General features: G+C 40.7%; 1 protein-coding gene across 5 annotated transcripts in view; it reads left to right on the top strand.

Annotated features, from left to right (window-relative positions):
• Window positions 1-23,287, top strand: part of GRIA1 (glutamate ionotropic receptor AMPA type subunit 1) — a 217,676-nt gene that overhangs the window by 4,161 nt on the left and 190,228 nt on the right. For all 5 annotated transcript variants that reach the window (XM_063447853.1, XM_063447852.1, XM_063447850.1 and 2 more), the window contains exon 2: window positions 22,953-23,090. In XM_063447853.1, coding sequence (XP_063303923.1) covers window positions 22,953-23,090 — 138 coding nt within the window. The remainder of the gene's footprint in view (window positions 1-22,952; window positions 23,091-23,287) is intronic.

Raw genomic sequence — 23,287 nt, 5'->3', positions numbered from 1 at the left:
TAGCTCAGCTATATGTCAGTGTTAAATTTGGATTATACATACAAAGTAAACATATTTTATTTATCAGTTTGTCATTGTGTCTGTATGCGTATGTGCCGGTATGAGTGTTTATTACAGTGTTCATATCGCTGATATTATCAGCAAGCCTTATTAAATATACATGCTTTTGGTAAAGTGAAGGTTGCACACTGTAAACACAGAGATATATGTATATCAATCATATGTATATTTGTATGTACTACTGCACACAAACACACAGTCATCATCTAGTTTAGCATAACCTTTTGCTAAAATAACTATCACAAAAAAGGTACACCTTAATATCACTAAACAAAAACAGATGACATGACAGTTAATAACAGGTCCTGTCTGCTTTACCATTTCCACTTTATAGATCTGTTATCAATATCTATACTAATCTGTAAACCTTCATTGGAATTTGATTTTCCTGACTTATTGAAAGAAAGAAATTAAACAAATGCTGTTGTAATTTAGCAAAATATGTCTTTTAATTTGTAGTATAAATTATCGTAAAACTCTATCAGATTGATCAGTATTGCTTCAGACCTGAAGAAGAGAGGAAAACTCTCGAAAGCTTGTCATTGAAATATTCTGTTAGTCCAATAAAAAAAGGTATCATTGCATACTGCAATACTCCGGTATTTTGGCATCTTGTCTACTGGACTAATATGGCTAATCCGATCTACACTACATATATATATATATATATATATATATATATATATATATTTATATATATATATATATATATACACACTATATATATCTATATATCAGTTTTCATGAATTCTTGCCATTTTACGGGCCTTATAATTCAGTCACTAGCCTGTGCATGCTATCATTTAAGAATCTGGATAGAAAGCATTTTGCTCTTAAACTAATGTGAACTCTGAATGTCATAATCCCAGAGTTATGATCAATCTCACGGTTGTATTTTATTGCTCTTGGAATGTAAGTGGTTACATATATCCATGAATGGAAGCTCCTATCAAATGAACAATTTCTTGCAATTTGTTCTTGATGTGACCTGTACAAAATGGTGTTGCATGGCCTACATAAAGAATTAGCTTGGTGTGTGATTAACCCATAATGCAGTCCAATTAGAAAGATCTAATGAAGGCAAACATGGTGAGTATGATGGAAATAATAATTTGGATAAACAAATCCTTTAATTCTAAACTCATATCTTTAATGCACTGCTTGTGGAGTATTGGGGGGGGGGGGGGGGGGGTGTTGTACTGTATGCTGCCCACCATTTTTCTAAAAGGTTGTAGAAGATGTTTGTAAATCGTTAAAGTAGATATAGATGAAAGAGAATACTTCCTAGAATCAATAGAAATTAATGGTCTTCTATCAAAGTTCGTTTCTATCAAGGGTTTCTACCAAAGTAAATCATTGATTGCACAAAGTAAATACTTCTGAAAATCCAATAGTTGACTTTAGAGTAAATAAAACAATCAGATTGCATTAATATGGCTGTTTGCTAAACCTTTCCATACATTTTTATTCTATCTCAAAAATGGCTGTGTAGAGTATATAATGTGAGTGTGAAGATCATTCTGTGCCCATATTTACTATCAAGTCATGTCAGGTTGGAGACCTTTGGAAAATCTGTACCAGAGATCCAATCATTATATTAACTTCTAATTCAGCTCTCTAGGGCATCAAGATACTATGACCAGTACACCCTCCTGAAAGAGGTTTTCACGCTGAATTATATTTTCTTATTTTTGTGCTCTGAGCGTATTTTAGTGAAAAAACAGTCCACCGCCTCAAATGCGTTTATCAGGCAATAAGCATATTGCCGATCAAAACCTTGTTAACATACAGCGAGGTCTCCTTAACATCAAAGGGAACCACATGGCAGTTTATCACTATTGCTATAAAATCTGCACTTCATGTTTGTTAGTGCATCTCTGGATTGTTCTATTTGACAGAATAACTATACAGACTATAAAATAAACTCTTTAGTGTGATTGCATTTGGCTATGTTTTATATAACTATATATTTTTGAAAATAGGGCCATATGATTTTACATTTCTCACATAATCTTTTTGTAAAAAAAAAAAAAAAAAAAAAAAACAAGAAAAACAATTGGAGGCATTTTGTAGGAAAACATTTTCAAGTGCTTTTCCTTTAGCTTGATATAAATGCCATTTTGTCCAATGCAAGATCTTTTAATGTTAAGCTGTTAGCATTTTCTTCTTATTAAAAATAATGAATAATATAATTTCAAATATTATAGACTTTGGTCTTTTAAGTATTTTAGTATTTTTTATGAATGCATATAAGTTAATACCATTTATTAGTGCATCTTCTGACTTACTCTTGCACCATGCAGGCAGCCATTTTTAAGTCCTCTTTGGTCAGAAGCATTTCTTATCCTTCAAGACCATGCACAATTTAAAATGCTGAAACTAGTCCAGAGAGCATTTTCAAGATGCCCAGTACTTTCACATGATGCTCGGATTCATGAATCCATACTAACTCTCAATTACCTACATAAACTTGGATCAGATAAGCTGTACTCTGACCAAAAGGACATAAAAATGACTGCCCCCATTGAGCAACAGTAAGCCAAATGCTCTGAAAGGGGGGTATATTCATAAAAATACAGTGATAATTCATACACACAGAGACTATATTTGCAATATTTTATTTTAAGTAATCCATTTATGTATGTTTCTGTTATAATGTCATGTGTAAGAGTGTATCGTTTATCACAGATCTCTATTATTATTATTATTATTATTGCAATTTATAAAGCGCCAACAGATTCCGCAGCGCTGTACAATTAGTGGAGAAACGTACAATATACACAGACAAATACAAGAGGTAGAGAGAGCCCTGCCCGTAAGCTGATATCTAGCCATTGGAGCTCTTTTATACAAAGTGCTTTAGTTTACATAATCAAAAAACATTATCCCCATAATTACTTTTTTTTTACCTACATAGATAACTGTTAGTAAGCCACAAAGCTACCCCATTTTACCCCCCCCCAAAAAAATGGCGATAATCCCCTTATGCTCTCTTATATTAGAATCAATACGTTTTCTTTAGTTAAACCCTCTAATACAAGGGTCCCTTTATTATGTTCCATTCGCAGATACACACTCATGGATACACACACAGCGGCACACATGTATGTACATATATACTGAGATGCACATTGTCACGCACACACAGAGACACACACTCTTATACAGACAGTCATCTAGACATAAAAGCACACACTCAGATATGTGCACACATACATTCTCAGATACTCATTTCCACACACTTATAACAGATAACTAGACATAAAGTCAAACATAAACACACACACTGAGTCACCCTATTTGAGCTACCCTGATGTGCGTATTACTTCTTACTGGTAGCCCTTCTTAGCTTTGAGTGTACACAAGTGCATTGCTTCCACAGGAAGAGGGTCCAAGGCCAGTGCGGCTCATTAACATGGTACAGTTTGGGGATATATTTCTATCTCCTTGACTGAATTCATAGTATGAAAGGGCCAAATGTGGACCCTGTGCTGGTCTGAACACCTGAACACATTATGGCCATTCATGCCCTGATGGCAGACCTGTCTCTACACTCTTACTGAAACCATACTGACCCCACTTTAAGCCCGCAACATTTTTTAAGAGGTATAACCACTAAAGTCAGATGAAGAATGAGATGTCTTGCCACTAATGGGCCAATTTCAAATAATGATTTACAGCATTGAAGTTAACAAACAGAAAGTAATAGATGGATTCATGCAATTGCAAAAACAGACAGTACAGGGCCTGAGATACTCACACAAACAGTACAAATAAAGTTGGATTGTACCGGACAGTAGACTTCTGTGAGGTGGTTGAGTATGTTCCAAACACCACTTGGTTTATTAACTAAACTAGAAAAAGCTGAGAAATGACAAAGAAAATACAATACCTTGGACAAAGTGACAAAGTGACAAAGATGCAGTGCCTCTATCATTTTAGCATGGCAAAATTACCATTTAGTAGATAAAGCATTTTTGATTGCAGGGTTAAACAGAACCCTAGTGGCTGATTTTCTGAAAGCCAGTACAGGCACTTCTGCATTCATAATCATGTTTGGCTCGGTTATGTAATGTTCAACATCGAAAGTAATCAAATACTGATCAGTGGGAAGCATTGGATAAAGTTTGATCATCGGGAAGCATTCCATTGGATGAGCTGCACAATTCATCCCCAATGTTTCTCTTTGCAAAGCCCTGGGATGGATGAGAAGTTAAGGAAGGTGGATAAAGGCATAGGAGCATGAGCGTACAGCACCAGACTTGGAGTTGAGACAAAAGTAAGTAAAAGCCATGTTTCCTTTTAGTTTAATTTCATTGAGGGAGCCCAGAGATCTAACTAGTGAGTTCAGCAGTTTGGAACACAATGGATACTTTCTTCAAGACCTGCAAGGATTTAGGGATAACAATCTTCAGGATGCAGTAAACCATAACTCCCATTATTCGCAGTCATTCAGCAAATATGGAGTACAACACATCACTACAGTACAGGGTACAGCAGTATACGTGGTGCTAAACGTATTCTTACCATTATAAACAACACTATAATGGGGTCACAGTCAAGTTTAAAGTCACATGAATATTTTTAAATGTAAAACTATTAAAATCCTCTCAGTGCCATACACAGTATTGCTTATTGCCTATAGACTGTAAGCTTGTTTGAGCAGGGTCCTCTTCAACCTATCGTTCCTGTAAGTTTTCTTGTAATTGTCCTATTTATAGTTAAATCCCCCCTCTCATAATATTGTAAAGCACTATGAAAACTGTTGGCTTTATCTATATGGCAATAATAAATAAATAAATTGCAGTACTTATAGTGCTAGGATGCGATGGTTGCAGGCTACCCCTCATCTTGTTGTGCTGAAATCTACAGACTGTTTCAAATGCCATATTATTGCATTACCTGACATCACTTTGTGACATACAGGAAATGATAATTCAAAGAGCAGGTAGAGGAGAAGGAGCTATGTTCTCCTGGTGAGTAGTTCTTCTACCTGTCATCTGTAATGACACTAACGAGGACAGAGTGGGTTTGTGGGAAAGTGGGTTAGTGATAGAGTCTGTGTGAATGAGAAAAAGACTGGTTATTGATTTCCTTACTTTAGTGAATATCTCTGTCCATGTATGTATGTGAGCTTTTGTGCATGTCTCAGTGAGTGTGTCTTTAACAGTATGTGTGTATTTGGAAAATTGGGCAGACTAGATGGGCAAATGGTTCTTATCTGCCGTCACATTCTATGTTTCTGTATATGTCAGTGTAAGTTTGTCTGTATGAATGTGCATGTATGTGTGTTTGCTTCTGTGTGTGCTAAGTGGGGTGAGAGTTGTGTTCTCCATCAGATGAAATATTAGGTAACAGCTCATTTAAAGCACTCTCACACTCTGACTGATTTAGAAAAACAAAATCAATAAACAATATAACACAAATTATAACATATACATAACAAGTCACACATTTTATGTGATTTATGATGTCTCTGAATCAGGCCCGGACTGGCCATCGGGCACACCGGGCAAATGCCCGGTGGGCCGCGATGGCCGTGGGGCCGAGGCCGGCAGGGGAGATCACAGGTTCTCCCCTGCCAGCCCCAGCAGGGCCAGCGCGCTACCCGAGCGCCGGCCCTGCTCTGAGCCTCCATGGGCCGGTGGGGAGATCAAAGATCTCCCTCACCTGCCCAGAGACACTGACAGGGAGGCCGCCGGCTGTGGGGTGTGAGGGAGGCAGCAGAGAGGACCGGCGGAGCTCAATCCAGCAGCTCCGCCGGGTCCTCTCGCGAGGTCTGAGCGTTGAATGCTCAGATCTCGCGAGAGTGAACTCTAGCCGGCAGGTTAGAGTTCACTCTCACCACTGGACCACCAGGGAAGGAAGCTGCAGAAAGGATCCCCCCCAGGCAGAACGGCTCCCCCCCTCCCATGCTAAAGGTAAGAAGGGAGGGGGGGGATATAACTTTTTTTTATTATTATTAATAATATATTTAAATTAAAAAAAAATTAATTATTAATATATTTAAATTAAAATATTTAAATAAATAAAAAATCACACCAACAGCCCCCTCACACACACAGCCCCCCCCAGACACACACAGCCCCCCCCCAGACACACACAGCCCCCCCCCAGACACAATCAGCCCCCCCAGACACACACAGCACCCAAACACATACAGCACCCCCAGACACACACAGCCCCCCCCAGACACACACAGCCCCCCAGACACACACAGCACCCAAACACATACAGCACCCCCAGACACACACAGCACCCAGACACACAGCACCCAGACACACACAGCACCCCCAGACACACACAGCACCCCCAGACACACACAGCCCCCCCAGACACACACAGCTCCCCCCAGACACACACAGCCCCCCCCCAGACACACACAGCACCCAAACACACACAGCACCCAAACACATACAGCACCCCCAGACACACACAGCCCCCCAGACACACACAGCACCCCCAGACACACACAGCACCCCCAGACACACACAGCACCCCCAGACACACACAGCCCCCCCCCCAGACACACAGAGCACCCAAACACACACAGCACCCAAACACACACAGCACCCAAACACACACAGCACCCAAACACATACAGCACCCCCAGACACACACAGCCCCCCAGACACACACAGCACCCAAACACACACAGCACCCAAACACATACAGCACCCCCAGACACACACAGCCCCCCAGACACACACAGCACCCAAACACATACAGCACCCCCAGACACACACAGCCCCCCCAGACACACACAGCCCCCCAGACACACACAGCCCCCCCAGACACACACAGCACCCAAACACACACAGCACCCAAACACACACAGCACCCAAACACATACAGCACCCCCAGACACACACAGCCCCCCAGACACACACAGCACCCAAACACATACAGCACCCCCAGACACACACAGCCCCCCCAGACACACACAGCCCCCCAGACACACACAGCCCCCCCAGACACACACAGCACCCCCAGACACACACAGCACCCAAACACACACAGCGCACGCAGACACACAGCGCACGCAGACACACAGCGCACCCAGACACACAGCACACCCAGACACACAGCGCACCCAGACACACAGCGCACCCAGACACACAGCGCACCCAGACACACAGCACCCTCAGACACTCAGCACACATCACCTTCAGACACACACATCACCTTCAGACACACACAGCACCCTCACTCACAGACAGCACCCTCACTCACAGACAGCACCCTCACTCACAGACAGCACCCTCAGACAGACAGCACCCTCAGACAGACAGCACCCTCAGACAGACAGCACCCTCAGACAGACAGCACCCTCGCTCACACACATACACATATATAAAATAACCCTCAGTGAGTTAACAGATAAAGAAAATTAGAAACCTAGAATGTGACGGCAGATAAAAACACCCTCACACACAGCACCCCTCTTAAATACACACACACTGCGCCCCTCACACATACAATATGTCCAAATATATAAATATATATATATATATATATATACACACACACACACACACACACTACAGCACCCCTCACACTGCACCACCACACACATTACGCTCCAGATACATGCTAGATCCCTTACCCTATATGCACTCTTAATCCTCTATATATACACACACACACACACACACAATCTCCTATACACACTCTGGGCCCTTTACACACTAGATCTCCTACACACCCTCTCTACAACCCCTACACACACTACGTCACCTATACACACACACACACACACACTACAGCCTGTATGCACACACTCGCTACATCCCCTATAACACTATGCCCCCTATACACACACTATCTACAGCCCCTAGCCACACATATTACACCACAAACGCAAATGAAATTGACCTATTTACACAATACCACACCACACTCTACACACACGCAATTTCACAAGCAGGCTCCAAACACATGCACCATACACTTTCCTGGCCCAATTGTCCTCTGGTATCCCACTTGTGGAGACACCAGAGACAATTTAAAAGCAAACACAGCGCAAGCCTTTTTCTAATGCCAGAGCTCTTCAGCGCGACTCTGCGCATTGAACCAACTTGCTCACTTTGAGAGGGGGTGTGCTTGTCATTAGTGATGACAAAACACACCCTCTCTGGCCCCGCCCCCTTCTTAGGGGGCCGCTCTGATTGAAAAATGCCCGGGCCTAATTTTTTTCCCAGTCCGGCCCTCCTCTGAATCACTGTTATTTTATGTGTAAATCCACTGTATAAATCCAGTTTGTGTGTGTGACTATTTTTGTGTGTATGTGCACTAAGTGGGTGTACATTGATATTGTTATAGTGACATGAAGTGCAAACCCTGCAGTTTATCTCTCTGGACAACAATGGGTTTTGATAAAACCACAGCTTATATAGCCGAATATTTCAATTTTAAATCTGTGTTTAAGCATAAATATGTGCATGCATAATTAAGGGCTATAAAGTATGGTTATGCTCACCCTCTTTACATTTAATGTAATGTAATCAATTTATAATCTCCTTCCTATGTATTCTCATTACCTTATTGTTATTATTATTATTTTATTATTTATATAGCGCCAGCAAATTCCGTAGCGCTATACAATGGGTGGACTAACAGACACGTATTTGTAACCAGACAAGTGGATGCCCAGGAACAGAGGGGTTGATGGCCCTGCTCAATGAGCTTACATGATAGAGGGAGTGGGGTATTGTGACACAAAGGATATAAGTACGGGTAACGAAGTAGATTACTAGAAAAGTATTCACTGATGACTTAGTAGGTTATTTTTGACGGTTGCAGGAGAGGAGTAATATGTTCCTTTACATAATATGTTCCTTTACATAATATTGGAGAGATAGAGGACTTAGTTATTTTCAAATGGGAATATGGGTCTTATGGGCCAAAATACATCTTAGATGTTCTTATAGATTAGGCATGAGGACGGCCAGGATGTTAACTACCTCTTGGATCAGAAAGAGCCAGGAGACTCAGGAGTACTCAGGGGAGGAAAATCACCATCTGGAGGAAACATATAGTAAACCAGTGCTCAAAGCAGGACATTTAGAAGCCTACAAAGTGTTGAAAGGACACTATATAACCTGCAATAGATAGATGTGAACTGAGATGTGAATAATAACCATAGCGATATGGTAAATGTTGTCCCAGATATAGAAGAAAATTGAATGTTACACAAGCTCTGTCACCTTCTTAGTTGGGACAGCAATTTTGGTAAATCAATACTGATGGAAAATGAGAATGAATATGCACTAGCCAATGAGGAAATATTTTTTAATGTGGAGGAAATGTGGTAGACGAGTCCCATGTGAAGGATACCTGATATGATGGAATTAATAGAAATAGTTAAGCGGAGTGAGGCTGACTTTAAAGTGGGGACTTGATAAAACAGTGGGCACATAGGAAGAAAAGAAGAAGACAGAATAGCAACTGAGCAAAGACATGCCGACATAGGTTTCTGGTGGAGCGAGTTTGGACAAGGAATAAACAATATACATAGAATTTCCATCAGTTGTTCCTTGTTCAAGCTTGCTGGAAAGTGAAGAGGATCTTTATATGGAGATCATATATGTCAATATGTATGGGTTGAATTAAGAGGAAAGAGAAGAGAAGGATGGGAATTACAATAAGGGAAGGGAATTGAAATGAGGAGTGTAGGCCAAGATTAGAAAGGATAAATTAAAATGAAGTCTAGGCAGTGTCAGATCTATTTCTGCACAATATTTTGGCACTTGGGCATTTTGTGTACTGGTCGCAGCTGTTTCATTTGTTATTAGTAAATTAAACATTTTGGGTTGGGTGGAAGTGGGAATTGGAGGGTGGGTGTGGTAAGTGTGTATTAGGCAGGTAGGGAAATCTATTAAATGAACCCCTTAGTGACATAGCTTAAATGAATCCCTAATATGGCATGCTATTAACAGCGGAGGAGGCGAATGCCATTCTGGCAGGCTTTGATAGTGACAATCTCACAGTGACTGTAACACTATGACAGCCTTTGACATTGAGCCCCTAAGTGAGTCCTCCAGTGTTGGTGCCCCACCACCAACTACAAGAAGGAGCTTAGGGTGCCCCACAGCGCAAGAGGAAAACAGTGTTCCCTCACAAACTTGACTGCCGAAGAAATACCCCAATTCACGGCTGCACCTAGCAACACAACAACAGTACATTTTTTTTGAGCCAGTGAACCATTTTAGCCTCTTTATGTCGGACGACATATTTGAGCTGAAGGTTGAGCAAACAAACTTGTTTGCCAGTCAGTATCTTTCTTAAAATCCAGGATCATATTACTGTAGAAAAAACATGTGGCACCCCAGTGAAGTTGCAGAAATGGAAAAATGTAAGACCCTAACCCTAATGTGTACTGTGAAAAAGACAAGTATCAAATGGTCCTACTGACACAAGCATCCCATCCTGGCTGCCCCTCTTTTCCCAGGAGTTATGAAGAGTTATCGGTATTAACAAATGCTGCAATTCCTCAATTTTAATGATAACGCACTCTAAAATGTTCCTCCAGAAACGGCATATTGTTTGACAGGCTCTACAAAATGTATCCCCTTATCCAATTCCTGTCTGACATAGTCTCCCAAAATTATGTCCCAGACCAAAACATTTGTATTGATGAATCCCTTATTCATTTTAAAACTAGATTGCTTTTCAAACAATATGTATATATCCCACCGAAGTGGTCACAATATGGCATTACATTCTATAAAACATGTGAATTCACTACTGGCTATACGTGGGCATTTTAGATTTATCAATGAAAGGATAGCCATCTTAACCCACCGGGATGCCCTGATTCTGTGGGCACAAATGGCAAGATTGTGTGGGATTTGATCCTTCCCCTGTTAAATAAGGGTTATTTAATAAGCAATGAGTTGATAATTATTATACCAGTATTGTTATATTTAAAAATGTATTTTATTTAGAAATTTTAGCATGTGGCACAGTGCATAAAACAAGCTATGGTTTCCCCAAAACCCTGACAAGTGGCAGAAGCAGTAGAGGCTCCTCTTCTGCACTACGCCAGGATGAGGTGATGACCATTTGGTTCACATATAAGAAAGATGTACAAATGTTGTCTACAAAGCACAGCGAAAGTATAGTGCCCGCGTCTGTCGGGGGAAGAACGTAGCAGCTGTAAAACTGAAGTGCATTGTAGACTACAGCAAGTATATGGAGGAGTAGGCTTGGCTGATCAATTTATACAGCCTTATCTGGTGAACCAGAACCGAAAACGTAGGTCCTGGTACAAGAAAATTGCATTCTATGTAAGCCAGGTTTAAATTTTCAATTCCTATGTGATGTATAAAAAAAGCAGCCATAGGGAAGCCATACTCGGTTCTTGATTTTATGCTGCTGAAATGTTTTTCTGATATTTCATTTACTCAGTCCCCCAATACTCCCTCTTTGGAATCAGAAGGTGTCTAAAGACTTTGTGGCAAGCACTTTCCTTCCCGAATCCTCCCACACCCTGTAAAAAGTCACCCCGGAGAATGAGCCGTGTTTACTACAAGAAAGGAGTCCAAAGGACTCCAGTTATTGCTGTGTCTACACATCTCTACCTGCCCTCTCATAACAGACTGGTTTAGAGACTACCATACAGAACTAAACTATTGAATTACTCAGCATGTGACTTTGTCAGTTTGATTATTCTGCATTTCTGATCTTGGCTCGTCTTGATTACTCATTGTTAGCTGCCTGTACTGACTTCTTGACTTGTTATACAGACTACTCTGATTTCTGGATTCCCCTGACCTTGGCCTATCCTCGTTTATGTTAATCCCAGCCATTATAAATTGGCTACACCAAAGAACTCAAAATACTACAAAATACTTACTATTATGGATGCAATTTTCATTCTTAGGGTGCATTGTTCTCTGAAAGGCAAAATAGGATCAGAAAGTCACTTTGTCAAGTTTACAAGTGGAAAAGGAGATCTAACATATTTGGCCCTGTGACCAAAAATAAATAAAAATAATTGGGTACCCTTATATTCATGAGACAATGTGTAATAAAAAATACTGAGACGTTTGTGCATCAGGATTATGAAATTTCTTGTATAAATAGAGATCATGGAATTTGTGTGTGAAAAACCACCAAAGAAAAAACCACAGAAGAAAATACAATCACTAAATGGGGCCAGAATTAGTGGTAAGACCAAACAATTCAAATATAACCACTTAGTGGGGCCTGCTTTTGTGATTACGTCGCTAGGCCAGACATCTCAACCTATGCCATTTAGAATAATCTGGGTTGCGTACTTTTGAAAATGATATGCCATTATAGTGGAAATGTTATTTCCCATGCTGCCATACATTTTCAAAAGTGACATAGGCACAGAAAATCACCAAATATCCAGGTATGAAGACTGAAATGGTCAAGCCCTATATTTGATGCGGTAACTTTCCAAAATCCCATAAAACCTAAACTTGAGGGGTACTGTTTTAGAGCAGTAAAATGTATAATGACACTGATATCATCTGTGAAAGGGCAGCTTTGGGGTAAAAAAAAACCAAAAAAAACCCCACTAACTTTGGCCATGGTTTGTAGCTACTTGAAAAGACTGGACAAACCCCATTTTGAATACCCAGAGTTGTCTACTTTTGCAAATAATATGCCATGATGGGTCTAATTCTAATTTATGGGTTGCCGTACTGTCTCAAAGGCAATATAGGCACAGCGAACGAGTCTGGCAACTTTTAATGTGTAAAAACTGATGTCTAAAGCCCTATATTTGACCCTTTAACTTTCAGAAACACCATAAAACCTGTACATGGGGTGCATCGTTGTACTTGACATGGTGGACATCACAGCATACAACTTTGTGTGTTTTATTGCAGTAAAAGCTAATGACATTTGCATAAAAAATGCCATTTAGAACCTTCTTACTTTCTCACATGTTTTGGATATTAAATAGTGTTCTATATTTAAATATTTGATGTGAAATTAAAGCCATATTTCTCATGAACAAAATAATATTTTTTAAGTGTGTGTGCTCTTAATATGAAGGAGGTAAATTATGGTTGAACAAACAGCTTAAATTCTAGGTTTTGTTTTGGTTCAGAACTTGTACAATTGCCTCCGTCCTTAAAGGATTAATATAAAAGATGCAAAACAGTAATATATGTATTATAGAAAAATAATGCCTCCTAGCTATGTCAAGGCCCATTCCACTTAGTTTCACTGCTCCATAGGCTACATTCTCGCTCTTGCACTGTGCTAAGGTTCTAGGACCATGCAGAGAGTGCTTGATCAGTTCAGAGGGAAGCCGACCTGGGGCTGTCAGTCAGGTTGGTGTGTGCTTATGCCAGGTTGACACACTATTTTTGTGGATGGCTATGCCCCCTTTTTGTAGTTGGTCATGTCCAACATGTCTTCTCTCTATTCTGATGCCCAAAGGTCTTAGTGAACCATAAGGGCTGTATATATAAAGGTAATCTTTTTTCAGGGACACATGCATTTTTAATTATCACCATAACATTCAAATAGATTTATATATGTTGTTATTGTTGGATTAATGTGTCAGTCTGGATTTATTTTTTGATGCAAATAACTATAATCAACTTTTACAAAATAAAATAATAAAATCCCCTACTGGCTAGAGTATCATGGTATTACTGGGCTTGAAATTATTTACATTATTACATTTCAGATAGACAGTCCCTAGTTTAATTCACCAAGTCATCCTGCTGTTTTGCTGCATTCCCGTATCCAAGCAACCTAAGCCCCTTCCTGAGAGGATTATATAATCAATCGTTACAGTACTCTTTTTTGCTTTAAACAATATCCAGATTTGTATCAGAAAAAGATAAAATGGCACCCAAATGTGTTATCTTATTGTAGGTTATCTCAAGTAAAACGTGTGAACAGTAAAATGGAACCAAATTATTATTTATGCATTAATGTCTATATATCAGGATATATATATCGCAACTATCCTGAATTTGTCAGGACAGTCCCATTTTAGCCCAATGCCTTGCCATCCCCAGTTTATACAATGATGTCCTACAAAGCCAAGCATAGTAGGTCATTAGATACATTTCTATTGGTGTACTCTAATTCAGAGAATATTACCCATGTAATAGTGCTTCAACAATGCTCTGCACAAGGCAGAGCAAAAGGTCAGTCCTGCACACTTTTGCAAACATGCTTTCAATATGAGTACACACCTCACATTCTGATTACATAACCTTCCAATGTTGTGAAATTTGTGCCACACATGGCTTAAAAGAATGGACCTACCCAGAAGTGTACCTATATGGCATCTGGGGTGGAAATATATTTTGTCCCATTGCTCAAATGTAGAAAATGTCACACATACTTACACATTCTTATACACACACACACAGGACATAGATACACACATTAATATACACGTACACAGTATCATACAAACAATTAGATGGGCACATATACACAGTCTCATAAAAAAGCACACATTCATATTCACACACATTCATATTCACACACATTCATATACACACACAGACTCACACGCACATACAGACTCTCACACACACAATTACATAAACACATACACACACTTAATTTTCTTTTTTTTATTTCCACCCTTACTTACTAAGAATAGCAGGAGCTCCAGCCCACCCTCCATTAGTACGCTACTGTGTCTAACCCCTATCTATCTTTAAAAAGTAATTACAAAAGGGAAGCACAATCCTGAAGTGTTCAAGCATAATTATCGTAACCCTCATTTTTTAGAATGCCTACCTTGTTTTGTTTCACAATTTTTCTTTAGCTTTTTTTTTTGTTTTGTTTTTTTATGGCTTGCACCCATGAGCCCACCCATTTCTGTTACTCCCTACCACCCTGCAGTATTTCCCTTTTTTTCATTTTATTGAAGAGTGCATATATACAATACAAGATAGGACACATACACTATTATTTACTAAAGTGAGAATGAAAAGTGAATTTCAAATTTAAGGTCAGAGTAGCAGAACTGAAAGCATAGCTGGCATGGAGAGTTTTTCTGGTTCGGCTATTTTGACCTTAAATTTGAAATTAATTTTGAACTCACCTTGAATTTTCACTTTAGTGACTTACACTGTCAGAAGAGATACAGCCATCAATATCATTATATATACTAGATAAGACAATTCATCATGTACAGGTAAATAATGTTTAATCAGCTTAGAGTCATTTATGTTAATCTGCACATATACAAAAAACTGCATTGACGTAATTTTACTTCAGACTTCACATGCTTCAGATAAACAGTGATCTGCATGGATAATCTTGGTACCGACAATGCACTACTCAAGCTTATTCTGTATTGCAGTACTTCCTTTTTAATCCAAAAATACTGCTGAGCACAATGCCATGATATATTTTCACCAGAATTATAATTAATCTGTTATCTCATGCCTCCCAACTACCCCAATTTTCAGGTCACTTTACTCCACCCTGACTTTGTTCCCTGGTGTGTCACTTTTGGGGACTTCCGGAGAGCTGTCCCTAAAAAGTGCAACTCGAGCGCATCATTAGACTGAGGTCACTAGGACACTGTAGAGAACAGCGAAACAGTGCTTCCTGCATGTCCTGCTTTTATTGGGCAGGCCTGATTAATTGGTAGGCAGCCTGGCATGCATTCATGCCAAGTTGACCTGTAGTAATTTGAGCGTCTCACACCCTTTTAGGGCAAGTCTGTCCCCCTTAAATGAAACCAGTGACTTGATTGCAGGTATGTTAGCTTTCCAGACATCCCAACATGTAAAAACTCATTTAAGGGAGGTGGATGCACGCCCCCACACGCAGCGCCCACCCCCCACTCAGTTACACACAACATATTACAACTATTTACACACACAATTAACACACGGACACATGCACACACCTTGACACATACATACCCACACTGGCACATACACACACACAGAAACACACACAGACACTCAGATACACACACTGGTACACACATACACACAGATACTCACACTGACACACACACACAGATACCCACACTGACACGCACACACTCTGATACCCACACAGGCACACACACAGAAATGCACACACAAAGATACACACACTGGCACATACACACATACATAGATAAACACACTGGCAAAGACACTCAGATACACACACTAGTACATATACACACACACAATCTGACATACACTGCAGTTTCTGGCGTACATACTGCGGACGCAGGGGTCCCAGCTGCGACCCGGTATGTACGCCAGTGCAGCCACATTTTGCCAGCCACTTCTCCTGGGCCCCCCCCCCCCCGAGGCTGGCAGTGGTGTCACTGGGCGGGCACGCGAGGGAGCATTCTCCCCTGAGCGCTCTCTGCCCAGCTCCCTCCCTCCCAGCTCCCTCCCATCACTCCGACTCCGGCATCAGTAAGCGGCGCGCGAGGGAGCTGAACAGGAGGATCAGTGCTCCCTCACCGCCTGCAGGACCGTCCGTGCAGCAGCCCCACTGGACCCCAGAGAAATCTGGAATCCCCTCAGCACTCCCAAAGGTAGGGAGGCTGGGGGATTAAAGGACCACTCTAGGCACCCAGACCACTTCAGCTTAATGAAGTGGTCTGGGTGCCAGGTCCAGCTAGGGTTAACTAATTGTTTTATAAACATAGCAGTTTCAGAGAAACTGCTATGTTTATCAATTAGTTAAGCCTTCCCCTATTTCCTCTAGTGGCTGTCTCACTGACAGCCGCTAGAGGCGCTTGCGTGATTCTCACTGTGAAAATCACAGTGAGAGCACGCAAGCGTCCATAGGAAAGCATTATGAATGCTTTCCTATGTGACCGGCTGAATGCGCGCGCAGCTCTTGCCGCGCGTGCGCATTCAGCCGACGGGGAGGAACGGAGGCGGAGAGGAGGAGGAGAGCTCCCCGCCCAGCGCTGGAAAAAGGTAAGTTTTACCCCTTTTCCCCTTTCCAGAGCCGGGTGGGAGGGGTCCCTGAGGGTGGGGGCAACCTCAGGGCACTCTAGTGCCAGGAAAACGAGTATGCTTTCCTGGCACTAGAGTGGTCCTTTAAATAAAATAAAATAAATGAATGTGTGTGTATGTGTGTTAGTGTTTGCGTGTGTGTGTGTGTGTGTCAGTGAGTGTGTTACTGTGTGTGTGTCTGTTACTGAGTGTGTTAGTTAGTGTGTATCTGTTAGTGTGTGTCTGTTATTGAGTGTGTGTCTGCTAGTGAGTATCAGTGAGTGTGTTACTGTGTGTGTCTGTTACTGAGTGTGTGTGTGTTACTGTGTGTGTGGGTGTGTGTGTCTGTCACTGAGTGTGTTAGTTTGTGTGTGTCTGTTATTGAGTGTCAGTGTGTGTGTGTTAGTGTGTCATTGAGTGTGTGTGCATGTCAGTGAGTGTGTTACTGTGTGTGTCTGTTACTGAGTGTGTTAGTTTGTGTGTGTCTGTTAGTGAGTATGTTTGGTGTCTGTTAGTGAGTGTGTGTTTGTCAGTGAGAGTGTATGTGTATCTGTCTGTCAGTGAGTGTGTATGTATGTCTGTCACTGAGTTTGTGTCTGTCAGTAAATGTGTGTGTCTGTCAGTAAATGTGTGTGTCTGTTAGCTAGTGTGTATGCGTCTGTTCGTGAGAGTGTGTGTGTGTGGTTAAAACTCCTTCAGGACTAACCTTTCTCCTGCGCCAGTCTCCCTTGGCACTGAGGATTTCTCCTCCCCGATTCTCCTCTCAGCTCCGAATGCGCATGCACGGAAAGAGCCGCGCGCGCATTCAAACCGCCCATAGGAAAGCATTACTCACTGCTTTCCTATGGACGTCCAGCGTCTTCTCACTGTGATTTTCAGCGGAAGCGCCTCTAGCGGCTGTCAGTGCTACTAATAGAGGCTGGATTAACCCTCTGAAACTGCTATGTTTTCAGCTGCAGGGCTAAAACTAGAGGGCCCTTCATTGAGCTGAAGTAATCTGAGTGTCTATAGTGGTCCTTTAAGTGTATATGTATCTGCATGCACTGGCGTACATACCGCGGTCGCAGTGGTCACCATTTGTTGAGGCCCCGGCCCGCGCAGAGTAATTTTCGCAACCGGACACCATGGATCGTGTGTATGCCACTAACTGCAGTCCTGTTACCTTACCTTTTGGTGTCTAGGTTGAGACTGATAGGAGTGAGCATCCAGCAGCTCACTCCAGCCTCTACATACTGCCTGCTCTGGTGCTGCATCCAGCTGCCTCCTTTTCCTCCCCCCGAAGCAGTTTTTTTTTCAGCTGGGAGTAAATGACAGCATATCATTTCCTCCCAGCCAGCAGATACTGCAGGGGCCCGGTCAGGCTCTTAAACGGCCGGGCACACGACTGGGGCCCTGTTCAGGATTAATACCCATATGGTGGGTAATGATCAGGGGACATTTATTTAAGGGCATTTATCATTTGTAATATCCTGAAAATCAAACACACACAATCTGACACACATTGTGTGTTAGATTGTGTGTGTTATTTCCGGGATATTACACATGGTGTGCGGGTGTCTGGGAACCTCTTTAAATATGCAGGAGGACTTGGGATGTCTGGCTTGCTACAGTAAAAGATGCCAATTCAACTACCACCCCTCACATTGATGGGAAATTCTCAGTAGTAAAACCTATGATTGACTGAATCAAATACCGGTTTCATGGGGTGTGCTTGAGAGCCTCTCTGTCAGGCCCCCAACAGAGAGGACTATGCAGAGAGCACTGCTGAAGATCTCTCTGCATTGTCCTAATTCCCTTGGTACTGCATGAGCTTGTCTAATGATGTATTTGTGCTTTGCTGCCTGGGGACAGATCCCAGATGTGGGTAATCAGGGAACAAAATCAGGACAGCGGGCCAGGAACCAAACATAGGGATTGTTCCACTGAAATCAGGTCTGTTGGAAAGCCTGTGGCATACCTCCAAGTATCTATAGTTAGGATGGAGGTACCCAAATCCCTCTGTCCCTCTTTCTATTCTATTCTAATGTCCCTCTTTTCTAGCAGCTCCATATTGTTTGTGTATTTGAGTGTATAACAAAGCGCCACAGCAATAAAACTCACAGAAAATGTCAGATACATTGTAATTGTTCTAAATTGCATTGTAATTGCGTTAATTATTAGTAAGTTATCTGGCCACACCGCCTCTCACTAAAATGAAAGGCTCCCTCTTTGTCCATGGGAAACGTTGGGAGGTATGCTGTGATTTTGTAAGAGAATTAAAGGAACACCCTGAGTACAATAACCACTACAGCTCACTATCTGAGCTCACTGGATTAGCCATACTTTTTTCTCGAGACATCTGGCTTCTCCTACAGGAGAACGTCAGATATTGCGCAGGTGACTGGAGGAACTAGGTAGGCTGTGACACTGTGCTAAAACAGTTTGACTGCTGCTCAACCTAACTTGCTGCTGTGATTGCTCTGTGTGAAACGGTAGCAGAACTTGGCAAGTTAAGTAAGCAGCGGTTGACCAGATAACAGTCTGATCTAACCCGATAAAAAAAAAAAAAAAAAAAAAGGACATTTTATTAAAAAATAAATAAATAAATAAATATACGTCACACATTTAAAAATATATATGATTAGGTTAAATTATATGTAATAAATGTTTAAAAAACAAGGAGTGACAGTTTGATGACAGCTCTCCTGTAATATGACTGCTAACATAAACTATGGGTAAGTCAGAAGATGCACTGAAAATATTAATTTACTTGTATACATTGCAGTGTAGCACAATAAGGCATTAAGTACGCATTATTTTTTTTTTAATAAGAAAATATGAAAAAAAATATTATTTTTCTTTAAGCTACCAGGCACATTGAGAGGCGAGGGGACATGTTTAACAATAGTATATTGCTCAGTGCTGTATATCTTATATATAACTGAGACATATATTTTATAGAGTTATGTTATGTAGTACTGTTTTACTGTCACCGTCTTCAAAAATCTCATTAATTTGGACTCTTTAGTAGTAATGCAGCTTTAACATGAGGATGTTGTCATCCCCACATAAAATGTGACAGCTCAGCATATTTGCACACAGAGCTGAGACACAATGTGCCAGGCAGCAGCCTGTCACACACACTTGGTGTGCTGCAAGAGCCCTCTAAAATGCTTCAAGTGTTATTCATGTACATCAAAATGAGGTATTTCCTCTGTTGTCCCTCTTCCCTGCCCTGGTTGACTAGGAGTTCCCAAATCAGTGCTACCTATAGGATCCATGGCAACAGAGAGCTATATTTCATTGAACATGTGATTCAAAAGCCTATAGACTCTAAGCTTGTGTGAGCAGGTCCTCTTCAACCTATCGTTCCTGTTTCAAGTTTTCTTGAAATTGTCCCATTTATAGTTAAATCCCCCCCTCTCATAATATTTTAAAGCGCTACGGAATCTGTTGACGCTATATAAATGGCAAGAATTTTTTCATTTTTTTTTCATTTTGCCTCCATACTGTGTAATGATGGTTCTCGTCTAGTATGGATAAGCTCCTTGACACACAACATATGCTTATTTGCCCTAACTGCATACCATAACTTGGGCATGCATATATTTTAGGAAGCTGTTTGATAATTAGTCAATTAGTTCTTTTAACACATCATGATGATGAATATTGTAATGAAGTAATTGGAGATAGATCTCTTGTGCCGTGGGAATCCATGGGAACTAATTTCCTTTACTTTATTTGTTTAAGTGCCCTATTGTACTTTTAATGATATAACGTTGACTTGCATATTAAATATTTTTATGAAAAATTTAAAGAAATGTTCATATCTACTTTTTTTCTAATTTTGTTCAACGTTACCTTATTTATTCCAGAGCACTATATTACCAGCAAACCATGTTTATTTGATACGTGTACACATTAAATAAATATATCCCATAAATGTTCAGCTAAAATATTAATTACACTTTTTATATTTTATGGTGCGTGAGTGATAGAGATATGTGTGGAAAAACTTCCCAAAGGGGCTGAATTTCCTGGCCCTGAATAGGGTTAATAAAACCCAAACTATTTAGATCTTCATAAAGGTAGTGATAAAGCCTTGCATTATATATGACTGATAAATTAGGTATTTTAAAACGATTCTCTGAAATTTTTAAACTATAAATGACAGAACCTGGTATACAAGAATAAGGCAAAGAAGGCATTTGTCTGGAGCATCAGCTCAAGAGGGCATTCCATAGCCCTATTTGCCAGTAAACAGATCAAATCTTTCCCCTGACGTGTCCAGCTCATTAGTGCTGCAAGGGAACTTTTAGCCCCATGAAGAAAAGCACAGCTTAGCCGAAGGGGTCCTTGACAGGGCTTGGAGGCTGGCTTAGGGGGAGCCTGATGGTGATTGGTGGGTTAGAGCTTAGGGGTTGGGCTGATATAAATGTTGTCCATTTTAGAAATCCCCATTACTAATTTGACTTACCAGGCTGAGTTGGTCCCTCCCTCCCTTTAGGTATGGGTTAAGTCTTGCCCATTTGGTCACAGCAGTGGGCTGGTATAAGGAAGGTTAAGGGGGTAACAGGCCTGCTTAGGGAAGAGAAAAGCAAGAGTTGTTAGTTGGCTGATTAATATGGTTGGTTACCTTTTGGTAAGATGTTGGTGGGTTTTGAGCTCGTTGGTAGCTCAGAACCCGGGTGGTGTAGGGGTATCAAGGTATACCCCTGCCAGAATCAGGTGGAAAATGTTGGATCTTACTTATGTTATATTTACGTGTTGTTATATTATGTTATGTTATATATTATGGGTCATTGCCTTGTGATTTGATATGTGGGGAAGTGATAATGTTGGATGGCTGAGGATTTGGGGTTTGGCAATGACTTCAAAAACTTATTTATGTTATTGTTATTATTATTATTGTTATTATTATTATTATCATGATTATAATAAAATTAAAGCTGTGAACATATTGACCCATACCTAAGAGTATCAGTGTTTTATTAGGGGTGGGTTGGTATAAGGTAGTAGACAGCTCCTCCTGCCCATATGGAGACAATGCACCTGCCATGTGGTCTACACCTCCAGTGGGTGCAGATCAATGTCAGTGCTCCCTTGGGATACAGCAATTGCTAGTGAATGAGAGCATTGATTATCAGTTGTCACATTAGTACTACCCCAGCAGATGAATTCATAAAAGCTCATTTAATAAGAGGTATCAATCTGCACTTGCCATATGTGGGGGATTCATGCTCTCAACCTGCCTAGAGGTATACAATAGAGATCCTTACAGATGGGGTGATAAGTCGTTGCCCCCTCACACCAAACTTGGAGCTCACTGCATATATGTAGAGCTCCCTTCACGCAGATAAAACCCCCAGAAACGGACAACAAATAAAAATGAGACTAGAGAAAGGATGGAGATTGGCAGAGGGAAAAATTTAGGAAGGTGAGAGAGATTACAAAAAAATTCTCTGAAAAATGAGGTGGAACATGAAAAGATGGCAAACATTTTGGTCCTGCCTTGATAATTATTTATTTTTATAAAAACTGTAAATGAAAAGGTTAAAAAAAGAATAATCTAATTGCATATACTTGGATTCTGATGTATAAGCCAGACCTTTCATTTTGTTTTAATGTCATCTTTCTTTTAAAATAAAAATGTTACTAGACTCATAATGTGAAAATTCATCTTTTTCAGATGTGGGGGGTCTAACAGAAAAAGGTAGATGATAGACAGATACATAAAGTGATGTTGATAATGCTTTCCCCACTATTTTTTGACAATCCGTAATGTGCTCACAGAGTGAGTACCCATATGTTCTCTGGTTGTCATCGCAATAATTCTGCCATCCATTCCAGCAGTGTGGGAGTGCAGGAAACATATTTCGCTTTAGGAATAACTCAACAGCCATCACTGTGTGTGACATGCTGTATCCAATGTCTTGGTTGATGACACAGTGCCAGGTTTTAATGCTTCATTCTTACACATTTCTTTTTTTTTTGCCTTAGGGGGTCTCTTCCCAAATCAGCAGTCCCAGGAACATGCCGCCTTCCGTTTTGCTCTGTCCCAGTTGATGGAACCCCCAAAGTTGTTACCCCAAATCGACATTGTGAACATCAGTGACAGTTTTGAAATGACCTACACCTGTAAGTGAGACCTGATTATGCAGGAATTCTGTGTGTGTAAATTTATTGTACATTGTAGCTTTATATTCATGTTTCTGTAGATAAATACATAAATAGATGCACTTTAATTTTTTTTAATCTGCAAAGTGAAAGATCATATTAAAAAAAATAATAAAAATACAATACATTTATACAAACGAAAATGTGCAATTTTAGTA

This window comes from Pelobates fuscus, chromosome 3 (assembly GCF_036172605.1).
Source record: "Pelobates fuscus isolate aPelFus1 chromosome 3, aPelFus1.pri, whole genome shotgun sequence".
In the NCBI taxonomy this organism is placed as follows: domain Eukaryota; kingdom Metazoa; phylum Chordata; class Amphibia; order Anura; family Pelobatidae; genus Pelobates; species Pelobates fuscus.
Note: the sequence above shows the minus strand (reverse complement) of the source record. Positions and strands in the feature narration are given on the sequence as shown.